Source organism: Colossoma macropomum, unplaced genomic scaffold (assembly GCF_904425465.1).
Source record: "Colossoma macropomum unplaced genomic scaffold, Colossoma_macropomum, whole genome shotgun sequence".
Lineage (NCBI taxonomy): Eukaryota > Metazoa > Chordata > Actinopteri > Characiformes > Serrasalmidae > Colossoma > Colossoma macropomum.
In genome coordinates this window covers 21,782,979-21,807,419 of record NW_023494804.1, presented here as the reverse complement: position 1 = coordinate 21,807,419, position 24,441 = coordinate 21,782,979, and the positions used below count along the sequence as shown (strand labels likewise).

The 24,441-nt window shown below is 39.2% G+C and overlaps 1 protein-coding gene across 7 annotated transcripts in view; it reads left to right on the top strand.

The window, feature by feature from the left end:
• The window catches only part of ptbp3 (polypyrimidine tract binding protein 3), a 97,724-nt gene that overhangs the window by 58,594 nt on the left and 14,689 nt on the right, over window positions 1–24,441 (top strand). For 6 of the 7 annotated variants that reach the window (XM_036595070.1, XM_036595072.1, XM_036595069.1 and 3 more), the window contains 7 exons: window positions 248–417; window positions 6,062–6,208; window positions 7,370–7,531; window positions 9,279–9,389; window positions 13,773–13,947; window positions 19,768–19,845; window positions 21,794–21,933. In XM_036595070.1, coding sequence (XP_036450963.1) covers window positions 248–417; window positions 6,062–6,208; window positions 7,370–7,531; window positions 9,279–9,389; window positions 13,773–13,947; window positions 19,768–19,845; window positions 21,794–21,933 — 983 coding nt within the window. The remainder of the gene's footprint in view (window positions 1–247; window positions 418–6,061; window positions 6,209–7,369; window positions 7,532–9,278; window positions 9,390–13,772; window positions 13,948–19,767; window positions 19,846–21,793; window positions 21,934–24,441) is intronic. The other variant, XM_036595075.1, reaches the window with a different exon arrangement.

The following is a 24,441-nucleotide window of genomic DNA, read 5'->3' as shown; positions in this document are numbered from 1 at the left end:
GCATAAGTAGAAGCATGTCTGCAAATCCACATCATAATAAAATATGATATGAAGTATCTTCTTCTGCTTACAGACAGTTCAGTTTCTGCATCCCGACAGTGTTTTTCAGTTCACTTTGATGAGATATTATTAATATCATATCAGACCGTACTTTTGTTAATTACAGACAATAATAGTGACTTCTAGAATTTAAAAGGAGAACTGCTTCTTCTAAATTTTTGTTCTTATTTTACTTTTTCATTTGCAGCTAATGGCAACGAGAGTAAAACGTACAAAAGAGACCGATCTCCGTGCGGCCCCTCTCGCGTCCTCCACGTGCGCAAGGTTCCCATCGAGGTCTCTGAGGCCGAGGTCATCTCATTAGGAATCCCCTTCGGCAAAGTTACCAACCTGTTGATGCTCAAAGGGAAAAACCAGGTAGGTGCTTAGCCACTGGGGCGAGACACTCTTCTCATGTTGAGGGGTTATCCATTGATATATCTCAGCGAGGAGACATTAATTAAAAGTCTGTTAGAGTCTATCGATACTTCCTCAGTTTCTTCCTCCTACATCCTCCAGCCTTGACCTGGAAATCGATTGAAGTCGGAAATCTTTATAGGCGTATCAATTCTTTAAATGCACTTTGAGGAATCGAGGAGTGGGGAGGCTTCCAGAATGATGATATACAGGTGTGTGCTAGCTGGAAGTCTTTTTGCTTTTGCTTACAACGCAGGCCTGTGAATTCTCCACCTTGTATAGTCCCTGGATAACTGCTGCAGTTGGAGTGGTATAGAGTGGTACTGTGAGAAGAAGAAATCAGAGAAACTGTTTAAGAGGCTGTGTTAGAGTAAAATTTGCCAGTGTGAAAAGACAGTTGATAAAGTAGAATCCTTTGAAGGCTCTAACATCAACATTTAGTGGACATTCCAGCCTAAAACTACCATTTAATATATTGTTACGTAATATCCAGCAAGGTAGCACTGTATCCTTCAGCCTCAGAGTTGACAGGATTCACAATTTTTATCCTTTTTGTGTTTTCATTTATCAGTGTTTTCTCACAACAGTAACCAGCATGCATTGCACATGTACGTCATACAGCCTTCGGGAACCCCCCACACTGTGTTAAAGAAATCCACTGGTGGACCACTCATGTCGAGGACATTCTAGAGGAGGTTGGCACATCATTGTCAAAGTCAACAATCAGGAAACGCCATCATGAATGTAAATACAGAGGGTTCAACTCAAGATGCAAACCACTGGTAACACTCAAGAACAGAAAGTCCTGATTAGACTTTGCTAGAAAACATCTATAAAAAGCCTGCCCAGTTCTGGAGCAAGATTCTTTGGACAGATGAAACTAAGATTAACTTGTACCAAAATGATGAGAAGAGTATGGTGAACGAAAGGAGGGGCTCATGATCTGAAGCATGCCACATCATCTGTTGAGCATGATGGAGGTAGTGTTATGGCATTGGCATGTAAGCCTGCCAATGGAACTGGGCACTGGTGTTTATTGCTGATGTGGCTGCTCATAGAAGTAGCTGGATGAATTCTGAAGTGTATAGAGCTACACTTTCTGCTCATATTCAGTCAAAAGCCGCTACACTAATAGGACAGTGCTTCAAAATACAGATGGATAATGACCCAAAACATTCAGTGAAAGCAACCCAAGAGCTTCTTAAGGCAAAGAAACAGAATGTTCTTAAATGACTGAGTCAGTCACCTGACCTCAACCTAATTGAGCATGCTTTCCACTTACTGAAGACAAAACTGAAGGCAGACCCACAAACAAGCAGCAACTGAAGGCAGCTGCATTAGAGTATCTCAAGGGAGGAAACTCTGCATTTGGTGATGTCCATGGGTTCCAGACTGTCATTGACTGCAAAGTATTTGCATCCAAATATTAAAAATAATCCTTGTATTTATAATTGCTAGTTTGTTCAGTTACTTTTGAGCCTGTGAAAATGGAGGGACTTTGTAAAAATGGCTGTAATTACTGAACAGATAATACAATATTTTGATTAACACCCTTTAAATTAAATTTGAAAGTCTACAATTCAGTCACATCTTGATTGCTTCATTTCAAATCCGTTGTGACGGTATACAGAGGCAAAATTACAAAAATAATGTCACTGTCCAAATACTTATGGAGTTCACTGTATGTGCATATGCAGTGGTGTTTTCACCCTCACATCTTACCTTATACCTCGCATCCTCCTCGGAAGGAGGAGCCAAGATGTGAGGAAGAGATCCAAGAAGATTTAAAGAAGCACATTTAAAGAAATGCATAAAACTCTATCCTTTGTGTCCAATCAGATGTCTTTCTGTTCTGTAGTTGCCTTTGTTTGGTATTTGTCGGTGCTCTCCTGCAAATCCAATCATGTTTCCACAGCAGTAAAGTAGATGTGTTTCTAGATTAAAGAGATTTTATGGATGAGAAGAAGATCAGAGAGACTCTATAAGATCAACACAATTTTTATTCGAACAGATCAAAAGCGTGAGTGTATTCATGATTACATACATGCTGATCTGTCACACTCCTGCACTATAAACATAGCTGTAGTGCACACTTAAAAATAATGGTTCTTTTAGGGTTCTTTAGTAAAGAAAATGGTTCTGTATAGAACCATGAACACTCAAAGAACCCTTAGCATGATTAAAGGTTTGCATTGTGAAAGTGTTTTTAAGATTGATGTAGAATTTGTTGTGTATGGTTCTATATAGAACATCTTTGAAAAGCGTTCTTTATAGCACCACTGACATCGTGGCAATAGAAGGTTAAAATTGGTTAAGATTTCCTGTTTGTAGCCACACTCTTAAAAAAAAGATTCTTCTTCAAAGGTTCTTTAGGACAGAAAATGGTTCTATATGGAACCATGAACACTTGATGATCACATGCCTGATTAAAGGGTTCTTTACATCGTGTAAGCGTTCTTCAGATTGATGGAGAATGAGTTCTTCTGTTGTTAAAAGCTTGACATTGTAACCATAGCAGAACCCTTTTGGGTGTTATATACAACCCTTTTCAAAAAGGTTCTATACAGAACCATCAACAGCACATTCTTTATCAATCAGAAGAACCCTTTTACGATGCAGAAAACCTTTTAATCATGGAAATGTTTTTTTTGAATGTTCATGGTTCTAAACAGTTTTCTTTACTGAAGAGCCATTAAGGGTGTAGGTCAACGTGAAAATGTCGTTTTTAAACCCCTGTCTACTCATTTTTATGACTTTCTTCCAGCTGTTATCTATAGTTGCGATGAATTTGTAAAGAACTGTCTAAGAGAGAGTGATGTTGATCTTTTCTGTTAAAAAATTGTTGAATTTAGTTTCTTTCTGCCATTTTCTGTAGTTCGATTTGAGTTGACTAGGACTAAATTTGCCATAGGCTCTCTCTGATTGGTATTCTGATTGCCAAAATACCAGTTAGAGTTAGCAATATGTAACTTTGAGCAGTAGGTAGTTTACACTTTCCTTAATTTGTGCTTATTATGAAGGTTTATTGCACCGTTGTTTGAAGAGTAGCTTCATGTCTACTTGCATTGGCCACCTGTTACAGGATCCTGTTAGAAGAGATTAATTATTTTAGTTCACTTTGACTACAGGAACAGAAAGATATATGTTAGGTTAGTATTACATTAGCTACAGCGCCCCCCCCCTCAAATTCAACGCTCACAGTGTTATCCTGCAATTGTACTTTACAGCCGTGATGCACAGTAATGCACTCGAGAGATCTCTCTATTTGCCACAGCCTCAAAAGCTTAACAAAATCTGCATTGAACAGGCACATTTACCTTGTAGAGGTGAACACATGAAAGAAAAAAACATATTTTAATGTAATCCTGCAAGTAATCTCCCTATTATGATAATGTACTAGTACAGCCTTTTTTCTGTGACCATTTTTTGTGTCCTGATTATGTACTCCCATTTAATGTATTCTATTGCTACTCAACTTCAGATGTAGTTCTATTATGAAGTAAATATAATTCATAACATTTTAATAATAATTTCTAATGTTTTTTGGTCAGTAAACAGCACAAAAAACACACGGTATGGTCTACTGCTTGCATTTTTGGATGCTTGGTTTTCGGCCACCTATTTGCGCTTCATTAGTGATGCCAGGGAGGGAGTGAAGGGTGCATTCTTTGAAACACATCAAGGCTTGTTTAAAAAAAAGAGACCCTCATAAGGAGCCTAGCAAGAACTGGAGTGGCCCTTCATATTCAAATGGAGGCGGGCTTATTTAGACCTGAAAAGACGGACAGGTTTTCCCTTATTGCCGCTGCTGATGCATAAATTTGGTCATGCTCCATGGTTTGATTGGGCTTCAAAAGAGCCCGTTTATTGTCGGCCTCTGCATCCGTCACTCTCTCGCACCTTGCTTGAGCAAGTTGGAATAATTCCCCTTTGTGCAGGCGTGGAGATGGGTACAGAGAGATTTTTCTGTGATAGGCAAATTTAAATCCCCCTCGCTGTGCTCAGATGATCGTCTTTTATTTGCAGAGATGAAATTTAGGGCCTTTTATTTTGAGCAGAACCGGATTTATTTCTGCCTGTGTGTGTTAGAGATGCACAGCTCATAGATAGACATAGATATGTATGTGTGTGCATGTGTGTATGTATATGTGAAGTGCTCAGTGTATATATGTGTGTGTGTGTTTGTGTATATGTAAAGTGCTTATACATATACACACTCACCAAGCACTTTATTAGGAACACCTGTACAGCTGTTTATTCTCATCAGCCAATCATGTGCCGGCAATGCAGTGCACTGTGCAGATATCGGGCAGCAGGTTCATGTAATGTTCACTTCCAACAGTCAGAATAGGGGTAAAATGTGAACATAGTGTTTTTGAATCCATGAATCCAACCTGCCTTGTGTCAGCAGTCCAGGCTGGGGAAGGTGGTGTAATAGCGTGGGGGAATGTTTTCTCGGCACACTTTGGGCCTGTTAATACCAATCAGTCATCACTTTAAGGGCAGCCTGTTTGACTGTTATTGCTAACCATGTGCATCCCTTCATGGCCACAATTTACCCATTCTCTAATGCGTAGTAAGAGCATGATAATGCACCATGTCGCAAAGCAGAAGTCGTCTCAAAGTGGTTTCATGAACATGACAATGAGCTCAGTGTTCTTCAGTGGCTGAATCTAATAGAACACCTTTGGGATGTGGCATAACAGAAGATTCACAACATGAAAGTGCACCTGAAAAGCTGCAGGAATTGCAGCATGCAGTCATGTCAGCATGGATCAGAATCTCAAAGAAATGTTTCCAACATCTTTTGAAATCCATGCCACAAAGAATTGAAGGCTTTTTTGAAAGCAAAGAGAGGCCCTACCCAGTATTAGTAGTGTTCCTAATGAAGCGCTCGGTGAGTGAATGTAGATGTACATGTATATAGGTGTATAATTTGAAACGGCTTGTGACTTACATTTTTCTTATGTTTCATTTTTTTATTCACTGTGGTTCACTGATTACATTTGTGTATTTTTGTGTAACAAAAACAGTCATAAGCAATTTTGTAGAACCATTTTTTAAACTCTATTTGCCTTTAAGATTGATGTATGTAAATGAATTGTTCGGAAAGCAGTCCAGACTGAAACTCTCCTTATAACTTAGACTGAAGAGGTGGATATTATGTTAATGTGCTATTTTTTGTAACATCAGAAAAACAATGACTCCAAAACAGACTTTCTGTATAGAGACAGTATGTACCTATGGGATGGAGTTATACAGTTTATAGTACATTTTTATGCCACATTAAACTATTTTATTTCAACAAAGCAAAGGAAATATTTTCATGATATGAGCACTTAGATGTACATTAATATAAGGAGATTTTATTAGTAAGTAATTTGGGATCATTTCTATTGGTCCATTCATCATGAGTTGTTCACAGAATGTAAAAAGCAGCTGGTGTTTTCAAAAGGTGTAAAAATAAAAAAGTGAAAGATTGAGGTTTTGACTTTTTTGACATGACCGTCATCTATTATGCATGTTTTCAGCTTCATATAGGTGTCCACACTGATGGTTCATTTGTGATGACTTTGGCTGCTTTTGTCTCTTTTCTTCACTTCAGGCGTTTATAGAAATGGCTTCAGAAGAAGCAGCCATCACCATGGTGAACTACTACACCACTGCCACTCCCCACGTTCGCAACCAGCCCGTCTACATCCAGTATTCTAACCACCGCGAGCTGAAGACCGACAACCTGCCCAACCAAGGGGTGAGGACATCTATCCGTATGCTAGCTTTACCTTTAACCTCTGCAGATCAAGATCTTCTAGTAACTATGGTTACATTGAACCTCTCCTTTTGATTCCATTCTGTTGGGCAATTAGAGGATTCAATGTGCTGACATGATACTGACTACATTTGCATAAATCTATTTGTGACCCACCAACAATGGGGTTGAATTGATCGAGTGCACTGTCTGCAGCTGCTGAAATATGACTGCTTTAGTCTGAGAATGTTAAAGCCACATAATAGTGGCAGAATTTTCAGGCAGTGTGATTGGGGGCAGGGTTGTCATCACTATTACTTAATTCAGTTTGATTACTCAGAAAAAAAAGTAAAAAGAAAATACAAAAACATGATACTGATGAGTCACCAGTGATTAGTGTGCGTGATAATGCATATTTTACATTTTAAAATCTCTTACAGTAAGCAAATAAGAGACACTTATCCAAACATTAAAGCTAAACGATCTGCTCTTTCAGAGTGCAATAAATACATCATCAAATATTGGTTTGATCTGTGTGATGCTGATGTATTTTTAAATAGCTGATGATACCAGTATGATTCTGATATTATTGTGTAGTCCCTAATTAACTGATTACTAATAACAGTGGGGCTTGTTCATCAATAACCTCCTAAGTTTTTTCTTACATTTGTTATTGTCTTTGGTCCTAAGAAAAAGTCTACATCAGATCAGTGACTTGTTCTTAAGCCCTTATTTTAACCAACACACACCTTGTTCACACCTTAGTGCTCTTGAGTGTGTAGATTCTGTTCTTAAATCACAATTAAGAAAACACTGGTGAGGGTCAGAATCTTTGTGAAAACTGTGTGAGTTTTAGGAAGAAATTTCTTCTTAGAAGCGGTTGGTGAATGAGGCCCAGTGACAGTGACTGACCTAGCAGAACCTCATTTTGCCAGTGCTTGTTTATTTTGTTTGTTTGTTTTTACTTCATACCTGTCCCTTCCTTATCCCTGTTGGAATCATTTTTCCATGTTACAGCCTTAAACTGGTACCCTGCTCAGCAACAGTTGCGCCTCCGGGCAAGTACTTGGTGTGAAATATTTGTGTGCGAGAGAAAGAGAGAGAGTGAATGTGAAGCTTCAGGAAAATCTGCTAAAAATTACAGTGTAGTGAAATGTCCCGCAGAGAACACAGGCAGCCCTGCAGGCTGTGAACGCAGTGCATTCTGGGAACATGACGCATTCGGCGTCGGCCAGCGACAGCAGCATGATGCCCGGGCAGAGTCCTGTGCTGCGCATTATTGTGGAAAACCTCTTCTATCCTGTTTCTCTGGAAGTGCTTCACCAGGTAGGATGAGGTTTCCCAGAATTCTTTTCTCTGAAGTGTCTGTTAATGTGAATCAGTTCCACAAGGATGTGGGCATGCATTTCTAAAAGGATCTGATAATAAAATGGTTTTAAACTCATTGCACACTAGGAGTGAGTTACTTGATACGGCAAAAATATACCTTGTCAAGTGAAAACCTTACATTTCATACGTAAAAATGATGGTTCTTCAAGGGTTCTTTAATAAAGAAAATAGTTCTATATAGAACCATGAACACTCAAAGAACCTTTTGCATGATTAAAAGGTTCTCTGCATCGTGACAGGGTTCTTCAGACTGAATGAGAATGTGCTGTACCTGGTTGTATATAGAATGTGTTTGAAAAGGATTCTATATAGCACCAAAAAGGGTTCTTCTGTTGTTACAAGTTTGACATGGTTACAATAGAAGAAGCCCTTTTTGGTGCCATCACCTTTTTACCATCAGCGTTTAATGTTTAATGTAACAGTACTGTGCAAAGGTTTTAGGCACCTGAGAAAAATGTATTTAAATGTATCACAATAAATATACATACTGATTTTATGCATGTCAGTGTTTTTATTGAACCATTTCCAAACCTCTCATTGAGGCAGCCCAGCATTTCTTGTTATCCTCCAATGCCTGTTATGGCTAATCAGTACTTCATTATATCAAGTGTACTGATGATGGAATTCCTGCAATAGTCTGAGGTTTTGAGGAGAAAACTGGAACCTAACTTGTGCTCTTCTAACCAGTTCACAAAAAATCTTGTTTCGTTTTACTGCGTTGATGTTTGTTCGCAAACTGCATTATTTATTTTGAAACTGTTTTGGTGTTTTGACAAACTAGAACAATCTTACCTGCTAGAAGGTTTTAAACTGTTTGCTTAGGTGCCTTTAGACTTTACACAGTACTGTGTATTGACTAGATTTAGGATGTTTTCACTTGCCAAGATGTCATTTTGCAGTGTAGGTAGCTCACCTTGATTCAAGGTGCCAAGATGTGATTATAAATTCTTTTTGCATCTTGATTTTTGATTTCTGTAGCCTGCATGACCCTCATATATATTCATCTTCATAGGTAGTGTTCCTCACATGAATTTGAATGTAGACTAAACATGGTGCACCTGTTCACTACCACCATCAACATTATTTATTTGTTGGAGAACATTGGCGTGCTAGTGTGTTTGAGTATTAACACAAATAGGCCTTAGTTCAGCTGTACAGTCCTGAAGAACCTTTTTAATATGAGCCCTTAGGAAAATGAAATGCACTGTATGTCCAAAAGTATTCAGACACCCCTTATAATTTGTGATTTAAGGTGTATTAATGCCTGACACTGGCATTCAGCTGCACCCATAAAGCTTGTATAATCTCCATAGAAAAGCATTGGCAGTAGAATGGGACACTCTAGAGCAGCCTCACATGAGCCTATGGTCATCATGTCAATGCCAAGCTTTGGCAAGAGGGGTATAAAGCCCTCCATTCTCAGAAGAATAGAGGCTGTTACTGCAGCAAAGAAAGAACAAACTGCCTATAAATACTCTTGATTTCAGAACAAGTGCTGGATGAGCAGGTGTCTACAAACGTCTGGACATATAGTGCATATTGTTACATGTTGTTAGCATATTCTAAACTAGAAACAGATTATGTGGGCTTTTTTTGTGAGTATCTCTATGTTAACTCTGACTCTGACTCTATGACAATTTTAAAATTATTATTATTTTTTTTTCCTGTCTGTCACCCACTCCAGATCTTCTCCAAGTTCGGAACAGTCCTGAAGATCATTACGTTCACCAAGAATAACCAGTTCCAGGCCTTGCTACAATATGCAGATCCCATGAATGCACATCACGCCAAAGTGGTCAGTCCTGAATATAGCGCACTCAGCCTCAGAATACTCCTCTTATTTTCTTGTCACTGTGCAGTTGACTGATAGTGGTAAACCCATATGCTGTAGATAAGTCCTAATGGGAAGATAGTTGGCTTTTCTCAGGCTGGAAGCATCTGGACATTTGCTGCAGGCTGTCTGTGGGTTGATGTGCTGCTTCAGCTGTGGTCATTTCACAGCCCACACCCTGCTTTTGTCTCTCCTGACCCTGCCTTTGATCAAAGCACCATCATCTCTATGGCTACAGTCATTACAAGATGTTACAAAAAATAGAGAGTTTTATTTGCTCAGATCTGATCTTCCTGCCTTAAATATTCACTTTCGGGTTTGTTAGTGACCCGTACCTGTTATTAGTGTGAACACACCTGCCTTGAAAGCTCCCACATGCACACATTTTATAATCAAGTTAAAGCCACTGATGGCCTGCTGGCCACACTGGATGATGAGTGCAGTGATTTGACCATTCTCATTACAGTCGAATAGCCACCTTTACAGATACGTATTTGATCTCAGACCACAAATGAAAGAAGTCTGATTTGGAAAAAAAAACAAATCTAATTTATTGTGTTCACACAGGTCTAAAAAAATCACTTTTAATCAGTTTTCCACTGCTGTGTACTACACAAGCAGTCTGACAAAGTCATGCCTAGTCATGCTGATATGAAACTTTAGGGTAAAAGAAATGCTGTGCTGAGATTTCACTTTGTGGCAGCTGTTAATAACTGAATACTGGCTAGTTTCTGGGTTTTCATACAGCCTCAGCCATTCATTTAGCTCAGGCATAACTGTCGGTCTTGTTCAGAGCAGAGGCATCGACCTGCCTTTTAAATGATTAAAATGATTAAATGATAAATTGGCTATATTTTTATAAAAGAAGTACTGAAAAAGGAATATTGGGTTTTCCCTTGTACTTTTCAGTCGGAACAGATTTGTTTGGATTTTATAAATTAACTTAATTAACTGAGTAAAGTAATGAAGCAATAAGTAAAGTAATCCCATCAGTTTAAGAGAAATAGAGCTGAAAGAGTAATTGTTTTTATGTCAAAACAGCATTTTGAAAGAATGAAGTTTTTAAATTTGCAGTTTTTTTTTATTATAGCCTGTGTTACCCACAACCTTGCCTTAATTTTAAGGGGACATTTCACTTAATATCATGGAGCATGTGAACTGCCGGTGAATGAGTTAGACCAATCAGAACACCCATCTGCTCTGACATCACAACCACAGCTAACTGGCCTTCTGGCACATTATGTTAGGTGTTAAAGCATTAAGCCAAAAACATATGTTCTGGTCTTCTTACCTAAAAAACGGGCATTGAGCTTAAATCGCAATTGCAATATTGGTAAAAAAAAAAAAATCACAATTATGTATTTGGCCCTAAAAGTTCAGCCCATGTAATTGGATTGAGTTACTTATTTATATGTAACCAACCCAACATATCCTCTGTGTGACATGATTTTTGGTTCGTTTATTGTGCAAAGAACAATAGAAGCTGTATCGCCCCCTACATTTCCTGTAGCTTATTGCAATCTGTCAGAATGACAACTTTTTTTTTTTTTTTGGGTCATTGCCAATTCTGACTAGATCTCCCCCATCACATGTTGCTACCAAGCTGGGAGGGTAAAGTAAAGGCTACCAAGACAAATTAAGCTCCAGTATATCTTATTGAATTGTTGCTAATGCAGTGTCACAGGACAGCTCAGCACACTTGGAGGAGAACACTAACTGCTAATTCTGTTGTGTCCGTTAACAAACCTGTATTGGCTAGCTCTGCGCATGAGTGATAGGGGAGAGGGGGCATCCTACCCACTCAGAGAGAGCGAGGACAGTTATGCTGTCTTAGACTCCTGGTCACAGGTGGTTGTGGCGTTGCTGAGGATCTCAAGATCTCCTGATGGTAGGGCTGACAATTAGATGGTTGTGGCACTTGGGAGCCTAAGAACTTTCATTTTTGAGTAAATGACGCAACGCCTTTTTTCTGCAATCAGTGTCATTGACAGCTAATCGGCTTTGTTGATTAATCATGGCAGCCCCGCTCGACATCCCGTCACGTTCCTATCAGAAGCACCCATTTTGCCGTGCCCCCTGTCATCGTTCTCCGAGCTCGTAGGGCGATCGGTTGTTTTCGGGGTGGAGAACTTGTCAGTGGCGACATCCGTTTCTTCCCCTTTTCCGACTGAAAACCAGCCTGCACAAATCACGCACCCCCCCGTGATTAATTTGTCATTGTCAAGGATATCTAATGAACACCATTGAAGCTGTGAGAGAAAAAAAGCCAGCGAGTAATTACTCCCCTGGTCTGCGGGTGTTATCTATTGTGCTGCTGCCATGTTGCATCGCCTCCCTTCACAAAGGAAGCATTTGTTAGTGTTGGAGGAGGAGGTGGGTCTGGGTGCCCCCCCTTCCCCAAACCTCCTTCCCTAAATTGCTGGGGAGAGACAGGAGAAAAGAAAAACAATCTAAGACAAATCTCTCTCGCTATTTTCTCTGTGTCTTAGTGGAAACAAAAAAGCTAGAAGGGGGAGGAAGACTCTTCCTCTGTTAAGACAACAAACATAAAATCCACCTGATTTGTTTCCTTGTCCTCTTTTTTCTTATTCTCCTGTGAATTTGGAGCTCAGTTTGTGCCCCTGAGATTAAGTTTGACGAAAGTTTGTCATCAGGGCTTATTCTAATGAACAGGCCCCTTGTGGCGATTTATGCTCTCCCCCCACAGCCTGTGCCAATCTGTAGCCCACTTCCACCATTAACCCATCCAGGGGAAAACGTCAGGTCTGATCAGGAGGTAGCATTCGTCATGATAAATATGGGCCTTGGTTTCTTCCATCTTGCAGCAAAGTGGTTCACTGTATGCAGTAATTATTGGGTCATATTTCATTCCCATGCACAACACAGGCCTCACTTAAATGGGGATTAGGAGGAAAAGCTAACTAGGGAAAGCCATTTGTTCTACAGTAATGACTTCTGCTGCTCAACTGGCAGCTGGAAATGTGTACTTGTGTGCATTTGCGCCACTGATAAGAAGCCATTCTCCATCAAAAAAAAAAATCTAACCTCAGGTTTTGTCAGGTTGAGATTTGCTATAATATCCAAATTCAACAAATATTTCAACAAATAAATTCAACAAATCCAACAAATAGTATTCAAATTTCTCACCTAGAAAATCATTGATATTGTATACAATAAAAAACAAATGCATGAGATTTTTTAACAGTTATTTTTTTTGCATGCAGCTGGCGTAAAAGGTCATGTGACTTGATTTAGTGATTTTGGTTTTGATTCATTTCTATTTTAGTGTATAAATGACATAACATCTGTGTCAAATATAGTCATACTTCTTTTTTACATGATGATTTTCCAACCTCTGTTTATGCCTCAGAGTTAAGCAAGCTGTTTTTACTACTAATGTATGTTAATAAGCTATATTCTGATTGACTGGCTGGTATTTTTTTTTTAAGCGGTCCAGATTGAAACACTCCTCATAACGTCAGTGGCAATGGGTGAAGCTAAACTTCTGTAGGCTGAATAGGCAGATATATGTGTATAGATTGCAGTGACATCACAAGATTCAAAACAGCCTTTTATTTTTAAAATAATCTTTTAAAGTTTTCTCTTATGTGTTTTTCAGCCAAATTCTTCATATGTAATCTAAAAGACACAGTAACAAAAATAGCCTGTTTAATTATAAGGGATAAAGAGAGGTTGGAAAATGGTGTTGTAAAGATGAATGTCAACTGTTTTGTATATAGAACCCACACAAATAAGCGGGCTACGAGTGGACTTCAGAGAGAAGAATAAAAGAAAAAAGAAGAACAAGTTTAAATGTTTCAGTATCTCTGTCACCGAAGGAAAGTTAGCTGGTGCAGTCCACTCTCATGGCCAGTGCCATTAGGCTATGTTCACATCGCCAAGGTGAAGTGGCACAAATCTTATTAATTAATTAATTAATTATTCTATTTCCTTAATGTGACACAGATCTAATTTTTTCTGACTCTAATCATTTGAAATCTACCCGATGTCCAGTTTGTGGCCATGCAAGAAGTTGGGTCAGATTGCAGTTTCTATATTATTTCCACTGCACTGTGTTCAAGTGGCAGTGGCATGTAACTTAAGGAAAGATCAGATCTGAGCGAAAAATGTGATTTGAGCAATGATTCTTGTCAGCATAGCCATTTCACTGAAGTATGGGCTGTAACAATGCACAGGGATTTATAGTAGATGTAGTTTCCAACTGAAACTGATCCAGAACTGATCCAGATCCTTGAAATAGTTTTTAATAACGTATTTAATGTGCTGTAACTTCTGGTGTTGGTGATGTAGGTTTGAATGACCCCTGTGTTCTGTCCCCTCAATCAGACTTTGGACGGTCAGAACATCTACAATGCCTGCTGTACACTGCGTATTGAATTCTCTAAACTGACCAGCCTGAATGTGAAATACAACAACGACAAAAGCCGAGATTTCACCCGGCTAGACCTGCCCTCAGGAGACGGCCAGCCCACGCTGGACCCGGCCATGACCGGTGCCTTCGGTAACAAACACACACACTTAACCTCGCACTCATGTACAGCACTGTGCAAAAGTCAGAGAACACTTTTATTTAAATTCCAGTGATCAAGTATTCATTTTTCAGATATTTCTGTTGAGATTAGAAATAAGATGATCCACTTGCATAATTAAGGAGAAAGTCAAAATACAATACGAAACAAAATGTGAAAAAAAGGAGTTTCAGAAACTGGAGTTCAAAAAATGATAAAAAAGTACAGAGAAAATGGGACTCCTAACAACCACCTGCAATACCTGGTAGCCTGGTAACAAACTGTCCCCATCAGACAAGCAGCACTTAAAGCTTTCATATTTGAGAGAGAGGAGAAAATCAAACTGCTTCAGATCTGGAAACATCCAGAGGTGTTTCTGCCGTTCCTTCCACTTTGAAAAGACAACTCAGTGCTATGAGTCTGAAATGATGTGTAGCTGTCAAGAAGCTCTTACTGAGAAAATGAAATGGTGAGAAGCACAAAACACAACTTCTAAGACTGAACTTTGGAGGGGTGAGAAATATCCCCGCAGATTTCTTTGAAAAACTAAAAATAATGGAAGTGGAAGCTGTAATAAAGTTTTTTTTCTTGATACTGAAAAATGAATAACTTCTACTTAATGGCTATTTTAACTGGAAATGAAATAAATTTAAGTGTGGTGTCTGACTTGTGCACAGTACTGTATATTGTCTATTGCTTTCCCTCACACCCTTGCTCACAGGTGTTTAAACACATGCAGTGTACATTTTCTCTGTCTCTCCCTCTAATAGACACACACACGCAGAGTAGAATGTGTCTTCTGTGTCAGACACACACAAGTACTGAGTCTTTCATGTTCTTTTGCACAGGTCACGCTGCTCCTAAACCGGCATAAAAATGCCCTCCAGATGATTTAACAAGTCCAGTTCACCTCCCCACTGTCTCAAAGGTAGTCCTACAATACAGAATCATATGATTCAGAACAATCATGAGATTCACAGTGATTTAATAGGGAGCAGTTATAAAGCATCATGTTTCTCGTGTTTATTTTAAGAGCCCAGATTTTCTTCACTTTTTTGAAATGAGATGTAGTATGTAAATACCGTGAAATTTTTAAAATGTGCTGTTCACTCCCCTGTCCACACAGTCCATATAAGGAAACCGGGCTACGAAAACAGCCTGTTTTGAATTTGTTGTTTTTGTGATTCCAACAAAAACACTCATTTCCATTTTCCCACTTTTTCAGCCTGCATAAGTTTAGCTCCGCCCATTAATGCTTAAGTCATGAAGAGTGTTTCAGCCCAGACTGCATTGTGAATAAGGCAGAGTACAAGCCGGCCAATCAGAGCAGAGCTCATTCACATATATCTGGACGCTTCCTATTGTGTCTTACAGACGCATTAACAAGTTTAAACAACTGCTTAATTCTACGGGATAAAGAAAGGCTGGAAAATGGCTCATAAATCTCATGATACTGCATCTTATTTCAGGAAAGTGAAGAAGATTCCTTGATATGGGCTCTTAAAATAAATGCAGTAAGCATGATGCTTTATAACTACTCCATATTAAATCATTGTGAATCTCATGATTGTTGCATATCATATGATGATTGTAAGACTACCTCTGATTCAGTGGGGAGGTGAACTGGACTTGTTAAACCAGCTGGAAGGCATTTTTATGCTGGTTTAGGAGCAGCGTGAAGCTTACAGCACTTGTAAAAGCACAAAAGAACATGAAAGACTGAGAACCAGTACTTGTGTGTTTTGACAAGGAAGACACATTCTGCCCTGCATGCATGTGTGTGTGTGTTTAGTAGAGAGAGAGAGGAAATGTACATTGCATGTGCTTTTGCACCTGTGAGCAAAAAGGTTGAAATGAATTATGACTGACACAAACATAAAAAACAAATAATTACTAAAAAAGGAATCCAAGAGAAAAAATACAAGAAGTAACAGAAAAATGTGGGATATGGGCTGTTTTAAAAATGATGCGCAAGTGGCACGTGAGTGTGTCTATTTTCAGCTTTTGGAAACAAATGTCTAAGGATATCAATCAAGATAATAAAGAGCTGTATTGTCACCTCGACCATATATTAGTATTCAGTGGAATTAAGCAATGTCCCACAAGCAGGGATAGATTACTGACTGCCTGTCGCTATTTTCCGTTTCTCACATCTGACTGCAACACATCGGTGAGGCTACCTCTTAGATTCGCAGTCAGTGACATATCTAGGACTTCCAGAAGGCTTAAAGATTGTTGTTTTCTCACAAATCGGTCAAACTTTTAATTTAAGCCACAAACTTTTAATTTAAGCCACATTACTTATGTTGCTTATTTCATTTAGAAAAACAACAAAACGTCATTTGACCAGACGTGTTCAAACTGTGTTAAGCTAAAAATTTTTTGGATTTCACAGAAATCATAGGCCTTATCTGAAGGCCTAGAAGCCCTGAGGGTCCCCCACTGTTTATATAGATCAGTTTTGTTCAGTTTTGCTGTGAAAAGTTGTTGTCGCTTTATTACTGGTAATATAAAGTCTTCTGTGTGCATCTCCATGTAGCAGCGTTAGAAAATTTCTCTCTCTTATTGGCTTCTGGACGAATCTTTACACGTGCACGTCTGAATGTCTTTGATTTTAATGTTATCAGTTTGTTACACACACATAGACACTATAAAAGAGCAGAGAGTAGGCTTTATCTCTCTCACACACATACAATCGTATGAATGTGTAAGTGGGCTGGACGACGGCATCTGAGGAGTGGATTTACTGTGTATTTGTGTTTTATGGTAGATACCTCGGCCGGCCTGTTGTTGTCCTCGGCTCTGTAAATCAGGGCTGTTGTCTAGGGGGAGCGCTGCTGTGGCTACTGATAAGCTGTGTGTGTGTGTGTGTGTGTGTGTGTGTGTGTGTTAGTGTGTAAATCTGGGCTAAATTGGCTGACGTGTGTGTAGTCAGGAGCGTCAGGGCTGTGTGTGACGTCTGACTGCAGCAAACCCAATAAATGGTGTAAGGATGGCGTTTTTTATTATAGCCGCCATTTTCTCTCAGCCTGGTGGAGCCCACTCCATTTCCCACTCAGATTCTCTCTAAACCAGCAGACTCCCTTCCTTTCAGGCCTCAGCTCTGCAGAGTTTTGCTCTCTGCCTCATTATACACACCTGACTCAACTTTTCAGTTAATTAGCAAGACCTTCGTGAGCTGAGTTCAGAACCAGAATCCGGTTTTATTGGAGAACACTGCCATTCAAAAGTGTGGAGTCTTGTAATGGAAAAATTAAGGAAAAGAAAAGGGGGAAAATAAAAAATAAAAACGCTTGCAATATTAGTAATTATTAATAAATAATAATTATTAACAACTAACTTTTACAGTGAGGACTGATATGTTATTACCTACATTGTTTTAAAAAAGGTTCTTCGAGGGTTCTTTAGTAAAGAAAATGGTTCTGTATGAAACCATGAACTCTCGATGAACCCTCTGCATGATTAAAGGGTTCTTTGCATCATGGAATGGTTCTTTAGATTGAATTAAAATTTGCATGAGTGTGCTGTAGATGGTTCTATATAGGACCTTTTTGAAAAGGGTTTTATATAGAACCGAAAAAGGTTTTTCTATTGTTGCAAGCTTGGCACCATAACAATAGAAAAACCCTTTGGGTGCTGTATAGAACCATTTTCAAGAAGGTTCTCTATAGAATCATCTATAGCACATTCTGCATCAATCTGAAGAAAGCTTTCATGATGTAAAGAACCCTTTAATCATGCAAAGGGTTCTTTGAGTGTTCATAGTTCTATATAGAACCATTTTCTTTACTGAAGAACCCTTGAAGCACCATCTTTTTTTGTAGACGTCAAAACATAAACTGTTCATGATTTATAGTATAAAGTTATTGAAGTTATTACATGGAAAAAATGTAAATATTCATAATAATGTCCTGTCAAAACAAACTATGAAATTTAAATTCTACATAAGTATGAATAGCCATTTGATCAGTGAGAAAGTTTGGGCACCGCTGGTCAAATTCTATGTTTTTCTGAGTGAAAATAAGTGAATACATCCTCTACAGAAAACACGCTTCTGCACATTTTGATGCACAATTATTGTTTATTTGCTGAATTTAATATGGTGGGGAATATGGTGGGTGGTGCAAAAGTCACGGCACATTTTATATTTTCTGTGTTGAAAATAAATAGATATTGTGCACTGCAATTTGCAGAAAATACCATAATTTAGTTTGTTCTCCGTAGAGGATGTGTATTTACTTTCACTTAGAAACTTTCGGCGTTTAACTAGTGCACCTGCATGTTCTCATGAGTTTCAAGACTTTGTGCACAGAATGAATTGTTCAGAACATGTACATGTGTGTAGAAGTGTATCTCAGTGTGGAAGTCAGCATCACTGTTGAAATCGGCTGGTGAAACCGACGCTGGTGGCTGGGCGTGAGAAGAGGATGCCAGTGTTGGTCTGTAATTGTGGGTGCGCTGTGTAATCAGGCGGGGTGAGATGCTCTACACTTCCCCTAAATCTGCTGCTTTATGGTATGCCTGATATGTTCAGTGTAGAGCCACAAGAGCTTTGTTTACTTAGGTCTGGGCTTTTTCATTTCCTGTAGAGTGGAGTGGTTGTCACTGTGAGGGATCTTTTGGTCTTTTGGCAGTTAGGCTCAAAATACTCTAAACCATCTTTATGAGCATAGTGTTCGTTTAGTAACAGCTGAAATGCTGCTGCACGCTTATACAAAGTTTGAACACCAGTGGTCAATTTCTGTCTATTTTTTAAAATGAAAGTAGACACTTCCTCTACAGGGAACAGTTAAACATATTGGAAAAAAATAAAATATAAAACATTAAATCTGCCATAACTTTTGCACAGTTTTTTTTTCAATATGTATTTTTTCAAAATTCAGCAAATAAACAGTGATTGTACATTGAAATGTGCATAAATGTGTTCTCTGTAGAGTATATATCAACTACACACCCAAGCTTTTGTGACTCAGATAAGTGCAGTAATGTCTTTGGTATTGTTTAATTTATTTGAGTCTCTCTTCTTCACATAAACAGGTCTTGGGCACCTAAGCACATTATTTAACACCACTGCTCTTGGCAATAATTAAAGGCTGTATATCAATATATCATTAGAAGAAATGCAAATAACCATAAATACATTACAAAATAATGAAAATTTCTTGTTTTTAAAAACATTGTTGATATCTTGTAAGGGCTGGTGCAATTTCAAGAGGGGACGGGGGTTCCCCCTATTTTTTTCGGAATTACATAAGAACTTTGAGGGGTCGTAGGATGGTTGTCAAAAAATATATTGTTTGTATTATTAATAGAAAATTTTTTGACAATGTGCGTTCTAAAAGACATCCCACACCAATCATGTTACACCATCATTGTATTGTGTTTCATTGAGTGAAGAGGTGCTATGCACACACTGAGCTGTACCAAAACAGTCTCCAGCAGTGCTTAGCCCACCATCTGACTTCACTACCTATTATTAATTTCAGTACAATGTGATTATATCAGAATGACATGATTGTAAGGGTTGTTAATGCAAGTCATTTACATTAACGCAGCAGGGATAAATAAGCACTAACTGACCCTTTGTGTTGCAAATAAATTGTTTCCAACGTGTTTTTACTGAACTATGAATATTTGTTGATTTTGCCATAACAGTTATTAATAGTCCGTCATTTTTCTCTTAATTATCATCACATTTATCTGTATTGAAGTATTTTGCTAACATATTTATAGGCCTACTTCGTTCACCAGGTTTCATGTATGATTTGTACGCTATGGCATCCCAACGTTGGTGTGTCTGTGTTTGCGTGCAGGCGCTCCTGGAATCATCTCTTCTCCATACGCTGGAGCGGCTGGTTTCGCTCCCGCTGTTGGTTTCCCTCAGGCTGCAGGTAAGATTGCTTACCCACATATAAAAAAAACTGGCATATCTGTTTCTCTCTCACACACACACAAGCACACAAACAGCCAAAGCATGGTAATGAAGACTATGGCCCATGACTCATGCCTCTATTTAGGATTAATGATTGGAGAGATTATCCTGTAATGTCCAGAGCTACTTGCATGACATGCCTTCATGTTAAGTGTTGCTCCGCAAATGAAACAAAATGAGATTGTCCATATCGGCCAAAGCTGAGTGCGCTTTCCATAACAACAAACAGCAGAACAGGCATAAATCCATTACTGTAAAAAAATTAGCTATTGATTAGTAACCAAGCAATATGCCTGCACATATCAGTGTTCACTCTTCTGCTGTTTTGCTCTTTATCTCTGCAGTGCTGCCAGAAGTGCTCCTGAGTGTCTTATACACTGGAAAAAAATGATGCTTTGAATAAAGTGTGCACTTCCCTGCCTCGCATAATTTACATCATAAAATTGCAACACAGCCAAAATCAACATAAAAAACTGGACAGTTACAGATTGCATGTTTGGAGCACAAATCTGCCCATTTCAGTTTTGGTTGATTCTGATCCCCAGCATTGAGTGTACTTGGTTCAGATATGTGCATCATTTCCACATAAATAGAACACATTAAATCAAGACAGTATAGCTTACAGTTTACCTATTTTAGTGAGACAATAACTGCATTGATGTAATATTTTGTTCATGTGGAAATGATGTCCATTTGAATGAAGTAAATTCAGTGCATCACGTCTTTCAGCAAAATATATCACTGTAAATCAGAACAGTAATAAATGTTTGGTATGATTTCTCTATGATGCATTTCTCTGCAGTAAAATGTTGGAAACCTGCAGTTGGTCCTCAGAGACCTTCCTCCTTTTCTTTCTCATCCTCTCGTAATCTTTCCCTTCAAAACAAGCTCCGTTTTCACTGCGACTGAGTCGGGCTGTGTTGCCTTTCAACCCTCCCTCTCTCTCATTTCCCTCATGTATCCGAACCTACACAGGTTTGAAATGCAACAGTCAGCATCTGAAAAGCAGCAGCTGAAACTCATGATACTGAATCAGCAAAATGGCACTATTTAAGACTGAAGCACGTTTTTTTTTAACATTGCAGTTTCACAAACAGGGTGAGCAATGTGACAATATGTTAATAAATTATGTCACAGTATGCTTTTCTGAGTGTATTATGGGTATGGTGAGCACTTATAGATCACTGAAGAACTTCATGGATCTTGGAGCGTTATTGAGAGCCTGTAAAGGTCCTTGAACGGGAATTCTTACATAATTACATCATTAATACAAGTCGTTCACAGTGGTTTGGTGTGAGTCAGAGTTGTTCACAGTGGTGGTGATAGGAATCAGACGTCTGGAGAGTGTAATGCTCTAAAAGCTCCCTCACATGAAGTTATTATATGCAATTAGTATGAAAAAAGCTGCCTGATGCCTGTGACATTGTTTTGTGATAGTCTTTTGATCGTTTTTGCTTTAGCCTAAGATGTTTTTTAAAATAGCAGAGAGGTATATGTAAGGTGTTCTAAGGCAAGACAGTACTCAAAGAAATTATCAATAGTAAATAGTTTTAAAATGACTATATTTCAATTGTAGACATTGGAACCGCTGGTTCCTATCACCACCACTGTAAACACACTTTGCAAAGGTACATTTCCACAGCATTTCACAGTAAATCACATAGAATGACTTTGTTTATATCTCAACAGCTGAATTCTGGAAAATTTTGGAAAATCAGTGGAATTTCCCTTTAAGTTTCACAAAGGACTGTATTCAAAGCTTTTATAGGCTTAGAAAAACCAAATAGCACGTCATGCCACCCAACCATAATTACAAAGCTGAGAAATCTCTAGTGAAAACGGAGGAACTTCTTTCTACGTTCTCTTTCCTCTTTCTGATGTTGTTGCCCCTCTCCTGGTGGGCTCAGGTCTCTCCATGCAGGCCATGCCCGGCGCTCTGGGACCCCTCACTATCCCCACCTCGGCTGTAGCCGGACGGATGGCCATCCATGGCATGGCCCCCACTGCCCTCCACTCTGTTCTCCTCGTCTCCAACCTCAATCCTGACGTGAGTGCCCCCCCTCCCCAATCCTCTCTCTAACCACACACCCTACTGAACCCATCTTGCCCTTTTAAAGGCATTTTTCATCCCAAAAATGCCATTGTTGCTAATGCTAAAGAGGCTAATAATGATTCTGGTAAGCTAATTGGCAGGACGTTTCTTCTTGTTTTCTCTAGTTCAGTTACGAGTAGTTCAGTTATGAGCCAAAATTCAACCTCTCTTTGAAATTCACTGATACATTCTTAAGTAATTCATACGACTAACCTTGTAAATCTCCCAAATCGCTCATGTTAGCCACATTAGCATTTTTGTGTAAAAACAATAAAATACTCCTTTAATTATCAGTCTTTAATTATCAGTCATCAGTCATCTATATATATATATGGACAAAAGTATTGGGACACCCATCCAAATTATTGAGTTCAGGTGTTTTGGCCACACTCATTGCTAACTGGTGGATAAAATTAAGCACATAGCCAGCAGTCTCGATAGACAAACGCTGACAGTAGAATGGGTCGGACTGATGAGTGACTTTAAATGTGGCATAGGATGCCACCTCTGCCACAAGTAAGGCTGTGAAATTTCTGTGCTGCTGGATCTGCCCCTGTCAGCTGTAAGTGCTGTTATTGTGAAATGGAAGTGTCTAGGAGCAACAACAGCTTAGCCACGAAACTGTACACCACGCAAACTCACAGAGCGGGGCCACAGAGTGCTGAAGCACACAGTGCCTATCCTCTGTTAAATCACTCACTAAAGAGTTTCAAATTGTTATAGCTGCAGATGTGGGACCAACTCCATATTAATGCCTGTTGATTTAGAAGGGAATGTCATAAAAGCTGCTGTAGGTGTAATATGTAGGTGTCCCAATACTTTTGTCCATGTAGCGTATACATACACAAACAGAGGGGTGACAAATTAAAGAAAAACCTGAATAATTGAGAGGAGAAACATAACAGGTGCACTGTATGATATAATTAAGATGTTAATGTCCTATCATGCCATTTGTCTGTGTTGTGGGTATAAAATGCTAATCAAGCCCAGCTGACCTCAATTTTGGCTCAAGCTGGTAAGAGGAGATGATTACTTTGAAAGGGTTCATTATTGGGGCATGGAAGGCAGGTGATTTAGTTACAATTAAAACTGTCTAGTTTTTCAGTAGTGATCGTGACTAAGGTGACATCTGCATTTAGATGGGAAAGTCATCAGTAAACTGTGTTGAAAAGCACATGTTTAGTAAATGTGATGCTCATGCATTAGTGTGATATGCAAGAAAAAACAGAAGAGCAACTGTTCCTCAGGGGACAGAGACGCAAAGCAGGACATGATCAGACTGTTTCACATCTACATAGAGAGGGATGGTATAGTAGGGCTGCAGTACATAAACTCCTCAATGCAAAAATGAATGATCATGTGAGAGTTCAGTGGTGTAAAAACCATCAATACTGGTCTACAGAGATGTGGAAGACAAGTAATATGTCCTTCACAGTGTTCTCCTCAAGCGGGTGAGTGCATGTGCAGCATACACCAAGATAACAGTACAGGCCTGGTTGCTGGACCCCTAGAGTGAAGGGGGCAAGTGGCTGTTATGCTTTGAGGGGCATTTTCCCGGGTCTACTTGTCCTTTTTGAGCGAAGGGTCCCTGCAAAGTTTGAGGGAATATCTTTTGGAGGATTGGTGTTCCATCCCTCCAGTGCAGTTCCAGAGAGTAGTAGAATCAGTACCAAGTTGTTCTGGCATCTCGTGGTGGCCCAACACCTTACTGACCCTGCGTTCACACCGGCAGCGAATTTTCGCCTCTTGTCACCTAAATCGATGATCGCCTGTGGGCGTTTCTGAACTCCAGCTGACCGTTGGTTGGCATGGTTTGACTGACGCCAAGCACAAATCAGATGCGTTCCCGCTAAAATCCTGGTGAGAAATCGCTTGTGTGCTTATTTTTATTTAATCTTGTGTCTGTGTAGTCAGTATGTGAGGAAAACAGTATTTGGTCTTTGCAATTGCTGTCTATTTGCGGCAAGAGCACCGCTGCCGTTATTCAATCTCTAGTAGGAACAGTTATCTAGGAACCAAAAACGGAGTGTACTGTTTCACAGTGGTGGAGATAAAGCACATACTGGCTGCTGAATCAGGGCCAGTTTCTGAGGAGCTTGGCCACTTCCTGTTTCCCCCATTATATCAAAAATATGACTGCAAAACGCCAGAGGGCGCCTGCGAGTGAGACATCAATGAATGGGAGTAAATGGAGCTCAACGGCTGAAAACGAAAAGTCAAAATAGTTTCTAATCACTTGCCCAGAACTTTCCTTGAATTTCCTAGAAAGTAGAAGGATGTATTTCACTAGAAAAGCAAAGAAAACTCAATTGTATGTTTTTTTTTTCTACATTAAGCGGGTTTTGGGCAACAGGACGCTAACATTACTACTACTGAGTGCTGATTGGTTGATGTCCGGAGCAGCTCATTGGCTGTTCGCACTCACTGACGTCATGAACGTACATGAGGCGCTGTTAAAAACTC